The following is a 20465-nucleotide window of genomic DNA, read 5'->3' on the forward strand; positions in this document are numbered from 1 at the left end:
TTATAATGAAATAGAGCAGAGAGGCAGAAAAAAACGAAAAAACAAAAAATGAATTTGTCTGAACAGAGAAACAGAAGAATGTTTGCAACAGTTAATTATTATTATTAATAAAGTGTGTCTGATTTTTCAGCTTCTTAAATGTGAATATATTCTGGTTCCTTTGCTCCATGTAACAAAGAAATCATTTTTTGAGGGTTTTGGGGAAACACTGGTCATTTTATGGACCAAACAAGTCACTGATTTATCAAGAAAACAATCAAGACTTCAATGAACTGAAAATAATCGTTAGATGCAACCCCAAAGCAAAAAGATACGGCATCTGGAGTGACATCAAAATGGCGAGAAATGTGTTTAAAGTGACATATTTCTTCTTACATAAAATATCAATATTTGGCTTCAGCTCAATTATAATTGATGATAAATTGTCGATAATTTGTACCACACAGAGTGGATAGAAAATTAATATAAATTCAAAAGTAAAAGAATCTATTAGCAAAATTTACACTTACTTTAGGGCCTTGTTTTCCGACAGGTCCTGTTAAACCTCGTAAACCTGGCTCCCCCTAGTGGAGAAGCAAAGAAGACACCACAAACTTTAACACTACGTCAAAAATGGTAGGTAGAAATCTAATATCTTCTACAATTTTCTTACAATATTTCTTTACTGTTGAAACACAAAAAGTCTATAAACATTTCTAATATAAAAACATGAGTTTCAGACACAGAGACAATCCTTTACCCGTTCTCCGGTGAAGCCTGGAGGTCCACGCATGCCCACGGTTCCCTGGATGCCCTGATGAGAGGAGGAAAATAATTAGTCACTAAACAAAAACCTCCAACAGCAATGAAGTGTTTTAATCAACAACCAGAGGAAAAAAAGTCTGCTTTTTCACATGAATTCTCACAAGAATGATACCTGTAATTATAAATATGACAGAAATGATATTGGTTTTCCAGAACTTTTACAACACAACGCTTTTATCATTCATCAATACTTCATACTTTATAAAAGCCCTAATGATCATTTCTAATCAAGGATCTATAATCAATACAGTAGATACTGTTGTTACAGTGTTTGTGAATGTAATTTTGAATAAGTGTCAGGTGTGACAGACAGACAGACATGGATCACTTACATACATGCCTACTGGGCCCTGAGGTCCTTCAGTACCAGGCTTCCCTGTGAAACCCTGAGAACGAACACACACACACACAGTATTCTACCATCATACAGTCCCACTGGTGTCTGTGGAGACACCACAGTGTGTACAATAAAAGACAGACGTTTTCTTGAGCAGCCATTTTGAATTGTGAACCAGGTGAGAGGTGTTCTGTTCTGTGCCGACTCACGTTCTCTCCTGAGGGTCCTGGTGACCCTGGAGGTCCTGGTTTTCCTGGTGGTCCCTGTCACATGAAAACACGTCACTAAAGAGGCGACAACTACCAACTATTTAAGTTTGTTAGATGCCAAATACAGACTCCAATACTGAATACAAGGTATTTTTTCACCTGTTATGCGTTGCTTATCATTCCTGTTCAGTGTTGACCAGATAAAAACATCACTTTATACTTAATATAATGAATATATGAATATACATACATCCCATAAAACAACACTTTCCAGTCAAAAGTGGTGTATTCCAATCATACAAACAATAATTGTGTATTTTGTGTCATAAACCAGTTTTACAGAACCTGAACCTTATTGTTTTCACTCAAACTTGTTTCCTTTATCTGTAAACTGACTTCCTGGCTGCTTTTATTTTGAAAGAACATCAAAAACAGTGTTTCAAGTGTTTGGTTGTTTGCACGTACCAGAGAACCTGAAGGTCCGTCTGCTCCCGTCTTTCCAACGACGCCTTGAAAGCCCTGGAAAACAAGTGAAATTATGTCAAAATAACAAAAAAACTATGAAAACGTTTCATTTACGGCTTAAAAAATAATAACTCAGTTTTTCACTCACAGTTGATTAATCTAATCTAATGTAATCACTATTTTATTGCATTTTTATTCAATGAAAGTCATGAAGATTTACAGATTACGGGTCATGATGAGGCCGTTGTCGTGTTGGTAACGTGATTATAATTTGGCTAAATTAAACTCCTCAGTGTGTGGCAGAACATCTGGAGCTGCTAAACTGTTTCCTCGGAGATTTAAAAGATTCAATTATTGATCGTAAAAATATCAGTTCTTGTCCATATTATTGTGAGCGCGTCACAAACTCATAAAACACAGGTTTTCATAATCATTTTCTCTTATTCAGAATATCTGAGCGATCCAGACGTGTTAATACGAGCCATGTGACTTATTAAACCATGTGAATCGCAGATTTTATTACTGTGAAGAATTATGAATCATAGTGAGGTCATATTTAAATCTGCAGCCACAATTATTCTCTTTAGTGTATTTGTGTTTTTATATGTTATCTAATTTTGTTGCAAATTCTACTTTAATTTTCTTTGTTTTTATTCTTGTTTAACCTATTCTATCACTTAACTTACTCTGGTTTTGTACTTTATACTGTTAATATTTAATCCTATTTTTCTTTATAAAACAAGAATAAACCTCAAACTCTCCTGATGTGTTTATTAAAAGCGTCTTCATCGTCTGTCGTCGTGAAACAATTAAACTCTCTCTAATTTGACTCATAAATGCAGAATCACGTGTTTTTTTTATTCAGACTCTGCAGCTGCAGACAAAGACGATGATGATGATGATGATGATGATTATGACGTACCATCTCTCCATTACTGCCGGCAGCTCCCGTCACACCTGACGGACCCTGAAACAGAAGGAAAATACCCAGAATGCAATTTAATCCACACAGCAGAGGCTTCTATTTTTTATTTAAACATCAAAAATTTGACTTCAGACTGAATTTATTATAAAAATGTACTTTTTTTTTACAGTGTATGTGAGTGAAAGCTCACAGTGAAGTAAAGGGCTGATGAAAACAGTGCACAAACACTGCCCCCTGCTGTCTGAACCCAGCATTACTACACAACAGTTTCACATTCATTTTGTGGGACATTTTTTCAGTGTGTTACTTCATAAAAAAACATTGTTACATCATGGACACATTTCCCTTCCTGTGACTATTTCAAAATAAAAGTCTGGCTGTGTTACAACAATGAAATGCCTTTAATGTGAAGAAGTGAAACTGAAGTGTTTTGTCTCACCATATCACAAATATTTAGATGTCCAATCTGTGTTAAAAACTTAACCCGTTTTCTGAGGCCGTTTCTCATCTGAGCTCAGGTTCTGTCGTCACAACTGCTAATATCACAACGTTGATCTGTCAATTTGAGGCCCCGGGGCCGTATGTTGTCCATATGTTGTCCTTTAAAACCAAACCATTATCACTAACCTTAACCATAACCATCACCACAATTCAAATCTTACTCCTGAACTTCAACCAGTTCCTCAGAAAATTGAGGTTCTGCCTTATAAGGACCAGGTTTTTAGTCTCCATGAGGACTTACTGGTCCTGATGAGGTCAGTGTTTATGACAGAAGCACACACACACACACACAGGAAGAGACAGAGTATACACAGGTGTTAGGAGTAGAATATGATAGAGAATGGGAACCTGTGTACCAGGCTTTCCTTCTGCTCCCTCTGGTCCTGGTGAACCCAGAAAACCCTGAGGAAACAAACACAAAAAAACACACAAACATGCAAACTGTTTTAACATTTTCTTTGTTATTCTTCATCATGTAAAACAGCAAAAACATATCCATTAAATAACCCAACGGGTTATAACCATTTAATAAAATGTATGTCAGTTTAAATGTATGACGACAGCTTTATCTCGTCATTCACAGCATTTTCTGAGTGGAAAATTAAGTTTGTGACTCTAATTGTAAACCGCTCACTCTTCCACACCAAACTCCATAGAGAAAATTATCGTTTTTAGCTCACAGGCACACAGGAGCTGATGATCCACTGCTGCCTCCATCAGTGAGTTCAGATGTGATATTTGTGATATATTTGTGTGTTCTGTGTTTGAAATCCTTTGTTAGGATTTATTAAAGTGATACAAAGTGACCACACGAGGCAGCAGCAGACATTCAGCTCCTGTGTCCCTGTGAGCTAAAAACAATCATTATCTCTATGGGGTTTGGTGTGGGAGAGCGAGTGGTTCAAAAACTTGAGTTTCCTGTTGAAAAAGTATGTTTAACGTCGAGATAGAGCTTCCTTGAAAAGCTAAAAATGCTGTTTTTCTCAGTGGAATTTGGTGCAGTTGACTAATTTGTCACAAATGGCTGCTTAATATCACTTATTACACATCTACTATTGCTGTTAAAAACTAGCAATATGAATATAGATATGCATAAATTGAAACAAAAGTCTTATATTTGTAATGCATGTGTCCATTTGAACATACTGACACATTCAGTGAAGTGTTAACCCTGAAAATGACTCATGAAATTTACCGGAGGGCCTGGTTGACCGGTGTGACCCCTCTGTCCAGTGGGACCCTGAGGAAACACAAACAACAGCCGACATGAGCGTTATTTTCACACACACATATATATATATATATACATACACATACATATGTATAAATATATATATTTTTTTTTTTGGTCTGACATTTAATATGATGATGAACTGATTAAATGAAGTAAAAAAATAAAAATAAAAGTAAACCTTGTTCCCTCTGGGTCCTGGTTTGCCGGGACGTCCGTCTGCTCCTCTGTTTCCCTTCAGAGACGTTCACATGTTAGTGTCCATTTTCATAACAGTTATAGTAATAGTTGCGGTTTTAAGTGAGGCTGTATAAAGTACTCAGAGAACCAGCAGCAGGGACACAAGGAAAAACATAGTATTTTCTGTTTTAGCCACTTAACAACAGACTCACCTAATGAAATCCACTCCAGTTAAAGTGTACGAATATTATATATATTAAGAATATGTTCACCACTGTATCTCACTGATCGACAGACCTTTGAAGCAGGAAACTGAAGTTTTAGTCCATTTGGAAACTGCTCACTCTCCCACACCAAACCCCACAGAGAAAGTATGGGTGATTTTAACATCACAGCACATAGGAGTTGTTGATCCACTGCTGCCTCCATCACCAAGTAAAAAATTGTGTAATTTTGTGACTCTCAGATTTACCTCAGTGACACAAAGTGATCACAGCAGCTCCTGTGTCCTCGTGAGCTAAAATGACTGATTTTGTCTATGGACTTTGGTGTGGGAGAGTGAGTGGTTTACAAACTTTAGTTTCCTGTTGGAAAAGTCTGTCCAACAGTGAGATAAAGACGTGAACATGTTCTTAAGATGTCGGAGAATTAAGTCTAGGCTGACTTTTTTTTTTTGTCATTCACTTTTTATTGATTTTTGATTTTGTATACAAACAAAACAAAGAACATGAAGACCTATAGACGAGTGCAATAATATCAGGGACGTACATAAAGAGACTTGTAAACACCACCAGACATGAAAGCAAGCAACAAAAGTAAAAAAAAGGGTTAAGATGAAAGTAGACAAATAAAAGTATTAATGGTGGACCTGAAGTCTGGTCTGATGGTAGAGACAAATGGAATCCACTTTTGCCAATTTTCAATAAATACCTCTTTTTGTGTTCTCAGATTGAAAGTAATTCTTTCCATTACAAAGACGTTGTGCATAATATCAATCCATTCATCTGCACCAGGTGTCTCTCTCTTCAGCCATTTCTTGGTTATGGATTTCTTACAAGCCAACAGTGATATTCGCAACAAGTATTTATATTTGTTCCTCCAGATCGATCAGATATAACAAAATGAAACATAAAGTTATTTTTGTTGAAAAATTCTGTCTCCAGAATTTTCGTGTATGCGTAACCAAAATGGGGTCACAACAGGGCAACTCCAAAATACATGATAATGATTCACTTCATTGCTTCCACATGTCTAGGCTGATTTTATTAGGTTTTCCAACAGGAAACTCAAGTTTCAGTCCATTTGTAAACCGCTCACTCTCCCACACCAAACTCCATAGAGAAAATCAGTGATTTCAACATCACAGCACACAGGAGTCGTTTATCCACTGCTGCTTCCATCAGTAAGTGAAAATGTTGTTATTTTGTGACTTCTGCATTTGAAATTCTTCGTTTAGATTTACATCAGTGACACAAACTGACCACAAGAGGCAGCAGTAGAGCAGCAGCTCCTGTCTCCCCGTGAGCTAAAATCGCAGTTTTTCTCCATGGAGTTTGGTTCAAGAGAGTGAACAATTAAATAGACTTCAGTTTCCTGTGGGAAAATTCTGTCTAATGACAACATAAAGTGGGAAAACATGTCCTTAAGCTGTCAAAGATCTCGTTTAGGCTTTGTTAAGTGGTAAAGTAAAACCTGTTTTCCTTGTGTCCCTGCTGGCAGCCATGTTCTCCGTGAGTACCTCACACAACTGCAGCTGAACTGTCCCTTTAATGTTCCTGTGGGGCTCAATCACACAGGCACAGGACGGTGTTAAAGTTCCACTGTTCATTCATTAGTGCAGCGGAAACTCTAACGTTACCACAGTTAAATGTGAGTGTTTGGATCAACATGTATATGAAGTCATCGGTTATGTCTTCACTGACCTTTGACCCACGGCTGCCTTGTTTTCCCGGAGGCCCACTTTCTCCATTTGTGCCCTGGATGAAGAAATAGATATAAAATCACATTCACCACACTCGACTTGTTAAAGACACATGGAACATAACAATTAACAGCGTCAAATAAAGATATGTGCTGTGTTTATATAAACTATACATACAAACACAGTTAACAACAGTTAGGGTAAAGTGTACCTCGAGGCCTCTGGGGCCCGACTGGCCCGTGGTCCCTATGAAACCTGGGAAGCCGGTGGGGCCCCTCTCCCCTTGGGGGCCCCTAATGCCAACAGCCCCCTGAAAACCCTGAAAAAAAGAACAAAGACTTTGTTAAGAAGAGAAACATTCTCCCTGAATACTTCAGTTTGTGCCAATTGAAATTAGAGTCGCTTTCTAAACCGATTTCTCCCCTGCACCAAACCCCATAGAGAAAATCAGCGATTTTACAATCACAGCACACAGGAGGTGTTGATCCACTGCTGCCTCCGTCAGTAAGCTCACATGTGTTATTTTATGAATTCTGTGTTTGAAATACTTTGATAAGATGAGCCTCAGTGATACAAAGTGACCACACGAGGCAGCAGTAGACCAGCAGCTCCTGTGTCCCAGAGGAAGTGGTTTAAAATCTCTAGTTTCCAGTTGTAAGAGTCTGTACTAACGTCATCTTATTCTATAGCAGACTTAAGATGACAAACATATTCAGTGAGAAAGTTTTGTTGAGTGGATAGAATCTGTTTTTTTACAACAACATAACATTATCATTCCCTCGTTCATTATTTTGTGTCCAAGAGGAAAAACTTCTGCTTCCTACTTTGTTGCCTTTAGGTCCTAGATCCCCTTTGTCCCCATCTGGTCCTCTGTAGCCCTTTAACAAAAAAGGAAAATGTTCAAAATTAGGTTCACTCTAAAACATTTCTGCAGTTAAAGTGTATATATTCTGATAGTGAGCACCTACCGTTATCCCCAGGAAACCCATAGGACCTGGTTCTCCCGGAGGGCCCTGTAAAAAACAGCAAAAACTATTGTTAGCATTATGAATCAGTTTTTATTTTGTGCTACAAGCAGTAGCAAGTAGTCGTAATAAAACTGGTGTGACATATCCAGAGTAATGATTGGGCTTTACATGAGAAACTAAATTTATTGTTCTATTACAGCAATATGTGGTTGTCAAAGCAGAAAAAAATTAATTAAAAGCAGTCAAAATGTTGATGCCATCATTAATATTGAAAATGAAATGTCAGTCCACTGATTTGAGAAGCTTGGCACAAAATAGAGTGATCCAGTGACATCCTGCAGCCAGTAGATGGCACTGTGAAGCAACACAGATGCTGAGGATTTAACCTGAGAGCGCTGTTCACACCACACAACCTCAGAACATCAGTCTGACATGGGTCCAAAACTCCTCTGCAGCCACCAGGAGAACACTGGTTCTTTGGTTTTGTGTCTCCCTGCACCAAAGACCATAGAGAAAACCAGTGATTTTAGCTCACAGGGAAACAGGAGCTGCTGGTCTACTGCTGCCTCGTGTGGTCACTTTGTGTCACTTCAAACACCGAAATCACAAAATGACACATTAGAGCTTAATAATGGAGGCAGCAGAGGTTTAACAGCACCTGTGTGCTGTGATGTTAAATCGCTGATATTCTCTATGGGGTTTGGTGCAGGGAGAGAAAACTATCCTTTATTCTAGAACTTTTAAATGCTTCACACTAAACATCAGAATCACTGTCGTTTCATAAAATACTGTTGTATTTCATTTTAGCAGTTATTCTTGTATGTAGTAAGAAGTAAACAGTGTTAGTAACAGTCGTAAAACAGCGGTGACAGGAAGTAGCTGCACGAGCGACTCATGGTCACTTGAACATGCAGAGGATTTGAACCACAGCTCTATTTAATAGCTCAGATCATATTTTATGACCAATTTAATGTAGGGAGTATAAAATGTACGAGTGCGACTCACCATCGGTCCCTCAAACCCAGCGTCTCCCCGAGCACCGACGGGCCCCACAGGCCCCTAATAGAGACATATGAAGTTTATAAGTATAATTATATGTGATTTGAGTAATCCAGTAATATGTGATTATTTACAGTTTACTAAACTATTTATTGAGTAGTTTTACAAGGTTATAAACAGAATAGGCATAAATGAAGTGCTGACTTGACATCGACCTAAATCACAATAAAAGAGCTAATTTGTGCAAAATGAGGCAACTTTATGCAACTTATTCCAAACATATAAACATACTGTAAATCTCACTAAAACGATTGAGAACTTTTTACAAATTTGTTTGGGGACCCAAAAAAATCTCCCATGACCCATCTGTGGGCCCTGCCCCCATCTTTGAGAACCAGCTTGCTAGGCAACAAAATAAACAACCTCCTTGGTTTTAATATTGCAACCATGACTTACAGGATCTCCTTTAGGACCGAGAGCACCAATCAATCCTGAACGTCCCTGGAAAAAAACAGTGAAAAATGAAAGTGTGTGAGTGTAATTTACTTTTTTTACAGTGAGATAAACAGAGGAGAAAAAAAAGCTACATGAATATTCAAATATTTGAACATTTCAGCTGGAGAAAATGATGCAGGGTTTACAGTGTGATGAGCTAACGAGATGCATTCAAAGACCCTGGCAAATGTCATAATTTCTGTTGGATCTACAGCACGTTGAGCTCAGAGAAGCAGCTTCAAGATGCATTCAAGAAACCTTGTAACGTCTGCAAACACACATGAAGTCCACTAACTCAAAGGAAGTCATTAAAGTGGAATTATCTGTTTTTATAAATGCAATCATTGATAAAATATTTGTTTTTTAAAAATCTTTTTAATGGCAGTAAGTGATTGACTCTTTCTAATCAAGGGAATAATAGAATAATGGAACTCTCGTGTGGTTTCCAAGTATAAAAACACAAATAAACACAGATGTCTGTAGTTTCTACTGTCTCCTGTTGTCAGTCCACACCAGGCTGTGAAACACGAGCGTAAAAACAGTCCAACATTTGTCAAAATGACGTGACTTCCCTTTAAAGATGATAGACTTTCTTTCTTTTTATTTTTCTGTGGGGAGGACACGTCTTTGAGTCACACAGAGACAGATGTGGACGTGCAGAGTGAGACATTCCTGACTCTTTTTTTTTTTGTCATTCGTCTCTATCAGCGTGGGTCTTTTGTTTTGAACTCACGGGAGACCCTCTGAGTCCTGGAGGTCCAATCTGTCCCTCTAGACCTGGAGGTCCCTGAAAACAAGGACAAAAAGCATGAAGACATCTGAGACGAAGGACAGAGGAGACATGGAAATACAGGATTTAACTTTTACCTGAGGACCTGTGAGACCAACAGTACCAGCAGGTCCAACGTCTCCCTGAAGGACAGTTTGAACAAGTGCTTAGTTTATGTAAAGTTAACTTAACTTATTAACTTAATAAATGTTTTAAATTAAGAAATAAAGGTTTATATTTAGTTTCATTTGTCTTTTAACCTCATATGTACATACAGTGTATATTTCATTTGTGGAAATGTTAACATATGTTTCTCACTTGCATACAAGCAAATATACAAACATGCATTGAGTATATATGTATATATGTATATAATAACATCATATAATAACATCTTCTTACCCTTGAGCCGTTAACTCCTTGAGCGCCGACACGTCCTGTGAAACCTGGCGCTCCCTAAATGTATGTACACACACATACATCTTATACATTTCAAAATAAAACGTTCATATTTGTCATAAACAGTCTTCCTCTCCACTCACCGTCAGTCCTGGCAAACCTGGAGGTCCATCCAGTCCATCTTCTCCCTGGAAACATCACATACACACAAAAGAGTGAGTTTGTGATGAAGACATGCTCACATGAACGGTTCAGACGCAAACCTACCGATCATCTGACCTACGACCTTCAAAAACCACAAGGTGATGCAGTAGAACATTTCATATTTGAACCAAAACAACAAAAACAATGTGTCTGTCTGAACACAACCCAAACGTTCTATATGAGGACTCACTTTTTAAAAACTACCATGACCTGAATCACAAGATAAATCTCCCATTTTATAAATTTTATTCATATTTTCTTTAATAAATCTTCACGTTATGTATGTTATTTATCCTATATACACATAAGTCTTGACTCACATCAGGTCCACTTGCTCCCTCTGGTCCGTAACCACCTCGGATCCCAGCAGGCCCCTGAAGAAGAGATTAAATGTGTGTTTATTTGAATATAACATTAAAATGCAGGGAAGAAAACACATAAAAACTGATTTTAACCACTTTACAAAATACTAACCTGATAAAATTAAGAAATCTGTTGAAATCTGTTGAAATCTGTTAAAATCTGTTAAAAATCTGTTCAGACAGCTTTCTCCAACAGGAAACTCACCCTGCACCAAATCCCATAGAGAAAACCAGCGATTTTAACATCACAGCACACAGGAGTCGATGACCCACTGCTGCCTCCATCACAAAGTTGTAATATGTTATTTTGCCGATTCTGTGTTTGAAATCCTTTGTTCAGATTTACCTCAGTGACACAAAGTGACCACACGAGGCAGCAGTAGACCAGCAGCTCCCACATCTTCACAGGCTAAAAGCGTTGATTTTCTCTATGGAGTTTGGTGTGGGTGAGTGAGTGGTTTACAGAGTCACATAAACTTGAGTGTCCTGTTGGAAAAAGCTGTGTAACAGTGAGATAAAATGGCAAATATGTTCTTAAGATATGTTAGACTTAAGCTCACGTAGATTTCATTCATATATTTTATTATAAATCTGTCTTTTGCAGGTTCTCGGTGCAGATTGTGCCAGCTTTTTAATATCTTTTTTTAATAACTTTTTGTTTAATTAAAGTTGATTGAGTGCATAAGAAATGTCTCACACAACCACAGCTGTGTTGTGAAACAACCATGTAATGTGCAGATAACATGTGTACATCACATGTTCAGAAAACACGGAGACAAAAGAGATCAAACTTTCATACTTTCCTCACAAACATTATGAACATTTATGTGAACACCGCTGTGAAGTTTCCTGGTTTGTTTGTTAACAAAACAAAGAAAAATGACACTTACTGGTGTTCCAACAGGACCAGGTCGTCCAGGAGAACCAGGTGAGCCCTGAAGAAGGACAGAACACAACACGTTACACTGACACACAAGAGCACTCTCTATCAAACTGTAACAATGTCCGATTTGAAAGAATCAGATTTACCTTCTCACCAGGTTCACCAGTTTCCCCTTTTGGTCCCCTGAAGCCGCTGAGACCCTGTGAAGACGGAGACAAACATCAGGACAAACTCATTTTTAATAGAATCTGTTTTATATCTTTAAACATATGTTCTCTGCTTTATCTCCTCCTGTTAGACCAGGGGCCTCAGACTCAAATGACCTGTGGGCCACTGACTGTCTCGTCTGGTCAGTCGGGGACCAGTCAAGTAAAAAAAAAAAGCCCAACAGTTGCGGTGGACGTTACAAGCTCATATCATCAATATGCCGTATTAATTCCTTTTTTTTATATGTACTCTATCGCCTCGTGTGAGCCTCTCTGTCTTTTATCCATTATTCTGTGCAGCACTTTGGTCCACTGTGTTTGTTTTAAAGTGCTTTACAAATAAAGTTGGATTGGATAATTTCATAATATAAGTGGTTGTTTTAATGTGCAACCATAAAAAAAAACATATTTATGATGCAAAATTAATCTATTCATTTAAAACATATAGAAATGACTCGTTACAACTTGATATTGCTTGGAGGGCCACATGAAATCGATTGAAGGGCCACATGTGGCCCCCGGGCCGCCACTTTGAGACCCCTGTGTTCGACACTTTGTGTCAATCTGTAAAACACTCAATGTCCCTGCACCAAAGTCCATAGAGAAAATCAGTGACTTTAGCTCACAGGGACAGAGGAGCTGCTGGTCCACTGCTCCACTGCTGCCTCGTGTGGTGAGTTTGTGTCACTGAGGTAAATCAAGGATTTCAATAACTGAAGTCATTGAATAACACATTTAAACTAACAGAGGAAGGCAACAACAGATCAAAAACGACTACGTGCTATGATGTTAAAATCAGAGTAAATGGTTCAAAAATGGACATAAACGTCAGTTTCCTGTTGGAAAAGGGCGATATTTTCTTGAGATATTGATAGATTTTATAGGTTTGTTAGATTTTATTAGGACGACCTAAGAACAATGTTCAGCGGCTAACATCGCCTGCACCTGGTGCCGTGTTTCAAAATCCCTGCAGCGTTACTCCAACACGACGTCAAGGTGGAATTTAGAGGACGTTCTTGCTCCAAATGAGGACAGAAGAGTTGTCTGTAGTCACGTCTTCATCCTTACGATGCATGTGTTTCTGTGCTTTTGCTACACGCTCAGATCAGCATTCACACATCGTGTTTTTTCTTGTCAACAGCGTTCCACGCCGGTGATTTCTGAGAAGCGGGAAAAGGTCTCCAGTTGGAGCCGTGGTTACGTAGGAGGAGCTAACGTGTAGTCGTGGTTAAATCCTCGATTCCACCTTTGCTTTCGAGGGTCGCGATCGTGACGTCATTTCGATGGATATTCGATATACAGATAACAGTTGTGTGGGGTTATAAATATTCAAGATCGTGACTCCCTCAATGCCCCAACTATGACTCCAGTGAGTCATCCAGCCACATTTTTAGATTCTATCTTCTGACATGTGTGTATTTGCTTTACAGACACAAAACTGTCTCCAAAGTCCTCACTGGTGAAAATATGACCAAAAACTTTTGCTCCTTTGCTGTTCCGTTGCTCACCTCATCACCTTTTTCCCCTTTGGGCCCTCGCTCGCCTCTGTGTCCCCAGGGCCCCTGATGTCAAATGCAGGATGGATGGAAATATTTCAACAGGAGTTTAGAGAAGAAAAAAAAAGAAGAAGAAGAAGAGATGATTTATTAGGTGTGACACGCTCATCCTACACACACTGTGTTCTGTTTAAAAACCCACCGGTGACCCGGGAGAACCAGGTGACCCGGGCTGACCGTCTTCTGCGTTCTCGCCCGCTCTCCCCGGGGCCCCGGCTCGTCCTGGAGGGCCCCTGGGCCCCTGCTCGCCCTGTCAGGGAAAACAGATTCAATCAAGAGTGAGGAGGAGGCGGCGTCCTCTAAATGAACCTGTCAGTCAAACGTGGACAGAAAACAAACACAGTAAATTACACGTGTGGTTGGTGAGGACGCGGACACTCGTCTCCGCCTTCACTCTGCAGAGCCGTTAATCACCGCGACGACACGCCGCCGTCCGCACCGCTGAGCCGCGTCGTTACAAACAGGTGGGAAACGTGTACGGACGCTCGGTGGATGGTTAAAGCACATGTGCTGCTGCCACTGATGCTGCGCCGCACACATGATGGATGCCGCGTTACATACGTGCTCAGACTGTGATGAGTGCACTTATTTAGGTTTAACCCGACATAGTTTTCACTTTACACAGCACTCGCTCAAACCAGGCAGAGGCTGTCAGCTAAAAACACCGGGAACACGGTGTGCGGACGTGTTGTAGAGCTCAGTTCTGGACGGTGGCTGCAACTCTGATCTGCAACTGATGATTATTTTCATAACTGATTAATGTGTCAGTGCTCTTTGGTTCATAAAATATCCCAGAAAATATCCCTTTGGCAATATTTTGCGTGCCGCCCCCTCCACGTTAAACAACGCCACAGTTGTTGTCTCTTTTAAGACAGAAGTGCGATCAACAGTGTTTTTACTCTTGGAACGCTACCTCAGGGGTTCGTGGGGTTGCTCCGACTTTCCGAGTTGGAAAGTTCTTAAGTTGAAACTTACGAGTAAGAAGTGGGAAATTCTGACTTACGACTACAACTGACACTCACCTTAGATATCCCACAATACTTTGTCCAATCAGGAGACAGAGCTCCACAAAGGGGCGGTCCCCTCTAATCTTGGGTTTAGACGAGTAAGTCATGGACGCGATGGGGAGTGAAAGTAACGCAGCATTTCTTTTCCCCGTCAGCCAAAGCATTGTTGCACTTTGTCTCTGCTGTGGAAACATCTGCAGAGAAGAAACCGTCGTCTTTTTGTGGTTTCACAACAACCACAGCTCATCATGCTCTCGTCCGTCCATGGACTTGTGTCCGGCTCCTTATGCTTGTTGTTGTTGTTGTTGTTGTTGTGAAACCAGCACAAGACGACGGTTTCTTCTTCTCTGCAGACGGTTCCACAACAGATAAAGTGTCGTTCAGCTCCGAGTGTCCACACACTCCCTGAATGGAGCCTGGACGCTGGCGAGTACGTGACGACCTTCAGAGAATCGCGACATGTTCTACAGAAGCTGATTATAAAAGACGCAATGGTTTGGCTGCGTACCATTTCTCCTGGTATTCCAGGTCGTCCTCGGTCTCCAGGTTCACCAGGAGGCCCCTGATAACAACCAATACAAACACAGATTGTTCACCAAATCAGGATCAATCAACACAGAATCTTCATCAACGTTCTGATCTCCAGCTCTGACCCGCATGCCCGGCTTGCCCATCTCTCCAGGTGGTCCTGCAGCACCTTCTTGACTCTGCAAGTTCACAGAGAAGAAACAGAGCGTCGGGTCAACAGGAATGAAGAAAACAGGAAAAGGCTGTTAATCATCACACAGCGTACTCACAGGCCAGCCGGCGCGCAGCAACTGGTAGAAGTTTGTTTTCTGCGGGAAGAACGGAAACACAGGAGGAGTTACAGATCTGTTTCATTTTGAGATGTTTCTACTAAAAGGTTTGAGGATATTTTGGATTTTTCAGCTTCTTAAATGTGAATATTTTCTGGTTTCTTTGCTCCATATAAACAAAGAAATCATTAAAAACTGAATCTGTTTTGGTTTGTGGACAAAAACAGAACATTTGAGATCATTTTGTCCACGTTTGGACACATTTAATTTTTTGACATTTCAAGGACCAAACTATTTATTGAATAATCCAGTAAATAAATAATCCTTAATTTCAGGTCTAGAATCATAGATTTAATGTCAATTAACCCGTTTTCCACCAAAATATGTTGCAGATTTTAACCCCGTGTTTGTAAAACTGGGTTAAAATTCATCATCGTTGAGCAAATATGAAGTAAGTTTAACAGAAAGTTTAACTCTGAGTTGTTCCTGATTCCAATAATCAACGTTTTCTTCAAATACTAGTTTTTAAGGTGTTTTAACAGCGTAATTTAAGGACAAATGATTAGATAATGCTTCTCCACCTCTACACTACTGCAGCTTTATTGGTGCTAACAGACGCTAACCTTCTACGTCCTCAGATGTATTCTGGGATGTACCACCCTCAGCTAATGTAATACAGTACGCGATGGACAGGAAGTTAGATAAGAGATGGTCGACCAAAGCTTTAAAACACATACAGGCTTATTTAATCTTGAATTATGTTCCTTTTTTGAAGTTAAAAAAAGGTCTTGACCACGACTCAGGATGAGTGAAGACCTCATGAGGCTCGTTCACACGAGGTTTTAAAACACACGCAGTAATAAATTGCCCTTACAAACGACTAGCAGACTTCTTTCTTTTCAATAACGGACAGTTCTTCATCACGCTGACAGACTGGACGACAAACAGCTGTGGCCGCCACAGAGACGTTAAACAGACGAGGGCAGGACACGGACGTGGACACGCGATAACTTCAGGGTCAAAGGTGTCCCTCTAAATCTCTGGATCTAATGAGTACGAAGGTACAAAAAAGTCTCAAAGAACTTTTGATGTCCAGTGAGTCTTTGAGGTGACGGACGTTAAATTACAGAGAAAAGAGGAAGGAAAGGTCGTTTCTATTCCACACGGTTACGATGTTCAGGGAAAGTTCAGGGATTATTTTCAAAGTGCGGTGAGTCAGCACTATTTTTAACCTCTTCAATAAAGGCTCACCTAATAAAATCTACACTTGCTTAAATCTAGGATATTCTGATCCTGTTTTCATCTTGACCTCAACATTAGACAGACTCTGCTGGCTGGAACCTCAGAGTTTTTATTGTTTATTATTGTTCTGCACCAAACCCCATAGAGAAAATCAGTGATTTTAACACCACAGCTCACAGGAGCTGTTGATCCATTATCAGCTCTAACAGTAAGTCCAAATGACTTATTTTATGAGTTCGGCATTGGAAATCCTTTGTTCTGAATTACGTCAGTGGCACAAAGTGACCACACGAGGCAGCAGCAGAGTATATAAAAAAATACTGTGATCATTTTACTATTGGTATCAGTTATTGGCATTACAAATCCTCATATATCGGCATATTGTCAAAAAGTCCAATATTGTGCTTCCCTAATGAGAATAATAGGACAGAATACTGAAGAAAGATTATGACTGAGTTGTGGCAGTTTCTCACCTGGAAGGCGGCCCACTCCTCGCCCGTGTTCCTCCACAAGTACAGAGTTGGTAAACCTGCGGCTCCAGCAGGTCCTGGTTCACCTCTTTTCCCTGGACGTCCCTCAAGTCCCATTTTACCCTGTCAGAGATTAAGGAAACGGTCAGTTTATGCAGGTCAAATCCACTTATTATTGGATAGTCGTGGATATAGCGAGGCAGGGACAGGAGTTCATCACCCTCTTAAAACAGAGGCGTGGAAAAACAACAAAAAACTGCACTTCATATTACTAACAACATTATTGCAGGCCGTTATGTTGTAAATAACATTATTTTTTACCTTGTCACCTTTGAACCCTGGCAGGCCGGGGTCACCAGGACATCCCTGTGGAGAGAGAAACAACCTGTAATAAAACTGCTCCACAACACACACACACACACACACACGAGGTGGAAAAAAACATCCTCAAACACAGTCTTTAACTTTGTACAGTTATTGTGTTTTTTTAAGATTTTCAGCGCAAATTTGAATATTAACAATCAGATTAGAACTTGGATCTTTGAGAAGAGTTAACAAAATGACCAGATAAATCCAATTACTAAGCTAAACCTGTTTTTACTATCTTTGGAATAGAATAATAAGCTTAAAACCACAGTTGAGGTTTGGTTGGTGTCACTGCACCAAACCCCATTGAGAAAATCATCAATTTAGGTCTACTGCTGCCTCGTGTGGTCAGTTTGTGTCACTCAGTTAAATGTGAATAAAGGATTTCAAAAGCAGAAGTCACCAAATAACACGTTTGAACTCACTGACGGAGGCAGCAGTGGATCAACGACTCCTGTGAGCTGTGACATAAAAAATGCTTATTTTCTCAATGGGGTTTGGTGCAGGGAGACACAGTGACACAAACTGCAGTGACTAAATGTTGAACAGGAGTTAATATCTCATACGACCACACTGTAAAAGAAAATGAACCCTTCCTTGTAAGTATTGATGCTATGTCTTTTACAGTGTTATTAGTTGCTCTGTGTTTGTAACTGAAGACATCCGTGAGGTCAGGAGACTCAGACAGAGGAATATCCTTCTGTAAATAAGAACGTCGGCTCACTCGTGACGGGTTAATGCCAGAGCTCATGTACGACCACAAGAGGCAAAGTCAAGCAAAAACCTGGGCTGTTGTTACTGTACACGAGTGAAGAGTGAAGCCAACAGCGTTGTCTTCCTTCATGTTCGCCACAGCTGGATTCAATCACAATAATCGTGCTGAGTGATCCTGTGTGTTTTATGGCAGCGTGACTCCAGAGAGCGGCCCAGACGTGAGCAGATGTGCAGCCTGGTTCTGGTTCTGTCTGACCCACCCCTGGCCTCCCCTGCACCCCCAGAGTTCCTGTCATGACCCCACCTTTGTGCACCAGGTGAAGCTTCTGACTGGAGATCATAAATACGGCTTCCTGTAAGCGACACGATCAGATAAGTCGGCGCTCGCAGGAACCTGTCGCACGGCGTCCACGCCCACATCACGTGGCAGCATCAAAGACACGGGAGTCCACATGTGTGACGGCGGCGTGTCCTCCCCTGATCAGACTCAGATGGTGGCGCTTGTTAAGGTTGTTAAAGCACAAACAGACGTCACACATTCTTCAAAACACGAGGTTCTGTCTGTCCGTCCTGCCTCGTCTGATACAGTACATCAAACTTTACGGCGAGGCGGTGGGGGGGCCTCGGCTATTGGTGTCCCGGAAAAGTATGCAGATACAAGAAATCATTAAACAGTCAGAGCAAAGTAAAGATGTTGCTCTCTCTCTCGCTCTCCTGGATTAAAACTGCACAATTGTTAGAGAAATGGTTGAGTTTTATCCACAGGTTGTAAAAAGTTCAACATTTAAGGATCTGAGAGTCTGATTTTAACAGATTATCTGGCCAGATTATCCTGTAGCGTGAGATGGATTAACAGACATAATTTAGAGATGGGACGACACAATTTTTTGTGTCTGATACGATATGGATATCAGTCCGACGCAGTCATTTTACAGCATTATGAAGCTGTTAACGACACATTTGTGCCGAGTCATTTCAAAGCTGTGGCACAGAACAGCCCAAACATGACTCAGCTAAAATGCTTTTGCTGATTCTTTTTGTGATCTACATGTTTACAGTCTGTGCACATAGGATTTTTGGATTGTATCAGATTTGACATTTTTATCCCTCCGATCCCTCCTGATTTTGACCAGTATCAGACCGATACCAATTCCCATCCCTGACATCATTGGACGCAGTGATCAGAGTCCTGATTTCAGAGAATAATAATAATAATACCACTGTACGGTGATATGTTGCGGAGAGACGATGCCAACGAGTGAGGGCTGCACACGTTTCTCACGCTGTTCATGATTTAACCCTCTTATGACCATCATGATATTCACGTCGCCCCTGGATTTATTTTAGATTTTATGGCTGTAGAATTGTTAAAAAATGTTCGATCAGTGGGGTCTTCTGCTCCTTTTTTCCAAAATAACTTTCACTTTCGATATCTGTCAGTTATTCAACCGTTTACTGAGAAGCTGACGTCACAAACGTGTGACACGCTCAGTTTCAGTATAGAAGTACATGGACGCAAAGCTCTATTTCTCTGCTTTCTGGAATCCATCCATCTTCTACTGCTTCATCCTCCACATGAGGGTCACACAGGGTGTGCTGTGCCATAGTTTTTGAATTTTCCAGATATCGAGGAGGTCTAGGAGTTACGGTAATGAGAAGTACGGATGACAGACGGTAACAGAAGGGTATATTAAGACATCCCAGCCTCACATAGAGCATCTTTAAAACAAAGGCACCATAAAACCACTCACCTCTGGACCTGGAGGACCGGTTCTGCCCGGCGGTCCTTTCTGCAGCCGGTACATTTTGCCATCTGAGCTCCGGACCAGGTCTCCCTCTACGGACACAACGGTCACAACAGCGGGACGCTCGCTGTCTTCATGTTTGATGCCACGTCCAAAGTACGAAGAGTTGTTCTTGCCGATAAGATCTGTAGGCGAGACAGTCCTGGTCTCATAGTCTCCTGGTCTGGAGTCTGTGGATGATCGGGGATATGAAGGGATCCTGGGAAGAACAGGAAACCCTGATGAAGTCTTCTTGGCTGTGTCCAGGTCAATTATGTCATCTAGGGGTTTCTCGGGGAACAGCGACGGAGTCCTTCCACTGGAGTCTGTCTTCTTCTCTGTGGTAATGTTCTCCTCCAAAAGTTTGGAGGACATCTCCGGTTTCCCCTTCTGGTTTCCTCCATTCCTGGACGACTTCCTCCGGTCGCCATTTTGGAAGATGGGATCCAGCAAGTCTGTGTCCTCATCCACCACAAACAAATCCGTGCGAACTACTGAACCTTTCCGGTCGGGTCCTGAAAGCATCGTTCCATCCCCCCGAGAACTCCCTCGCCGTAGAAACACATTCTGTTAAAGAAAAAAAAAACAGAAAACAGGATTTGGATCAGGTTCAGAAACACAGAGGATGTTACTGCAGTGGTTTTGTGGTTTGGATCTCGCTGTGATGTCAC

General features: G+C 40.6%; 1 protein-coding gene across 2 annotated transcripts in view; it reads right to left on the reverse strand.

The window, feature by feature from the left end:
* The window catches only part of si:ch211-196i2.1 (collagen alpha-1(I) chain), a 94717-nt gene that overhangs the window by 16250 nt on the left and 58002 nt on the right, over positions 1-20465 (reverse strand). For both annotated transcript variants that reach the window (XM_058617624.1, XM_058617625.1), the window contains 30 exons: positions 19762-20361; positions 17252-17296; positions 16934-17053; positions 15219-15257; positions 15075-15128; positions 14930-14983; positions 13557-13664; positions 13367-13420; positions 11799-11852; positions 11660-11704; positions 10728-10781; positions 10347-10391; positions 10207-10260; positions 9903-9947; positions 9769-9822; positions 8997-9041; positions 8547-8600; positions 7542-7586; positions 7398-7451; positions 6785-6892; positions 6575-6628; positions 4654-4707; positions 4437-4481; positions 3590-3643; positions 2738-2782; positions 1816-1869; positions 1351-1404; positions 1137-1190; positions 740-793; positions 510-563 (listed from right to left, as the gene is read on the reverse strand). In XM_058617624.1, coding sequence (XP_058473607.1) covers positions 510-563; positions 740-793; positions 1137-1190; positions 1351-1404; positions 1816-1869; positions 2738-2782; positions 3590-3643; positions 4437-4481; positions 4654-4707; positions 6575-6628; positions 6785-6892; positions 7398-7451; positions 7542-7586; positions 8547-8600; positions 8997-9041; positions 9769-9822; positions 9903-9947; positions 10207-10260; positions 10347-10391; positions 10728-10781; positions 11660-11704; positions 11799-11852; positions 13367-13420; positions 13557-13664; positions 14930-14983; positions 15075-15128; positions 15219-15257; positions 16934-17053; positions 17252-17296; positions 19762-20361 — 2253 coding nt within the window. The remainder of the gene's footprint in view (positions 1-509; positions 564-739; positions 794-1136; positions 1191-1350; positions 1405-1815; positions 1870-2737; positions 2783-3589; positions 3644-4436; positions 4482-4653; positions 4708-6574; positions 6629-6784; positions 6893-7397; positions 7452-7541; positions 7587-8546; positions 8601-8996; positions 9042-9768; positions 9823-9902; positions 9948-10206; positions 10261-10346; positions 10392-10727; positions 10782-11659; positions 11705-11798; positions 11853-13366; positions 13421-13556; positions 13665-14929; positions 14984-15074; positions 15129-15218; positions 15258-16933; positions 17054-17251; positions 17297-19761; positions 20362-20465) is intronic.

The sequence above is a fragment of the Solea solea genome, chromosome 19 (genome assembly GCF_958295425.1).
Source record: "Solea solea chromosome 19, fSolSol10.1, whole genome shotgun sequence".
In the NCBI taxonomy this organism is placed as follows: Eukaryota; Metazoa; Chordata; class Actinopteri; order Pleuronectiformes; family Soleidae; genus Solea; species Solea solea.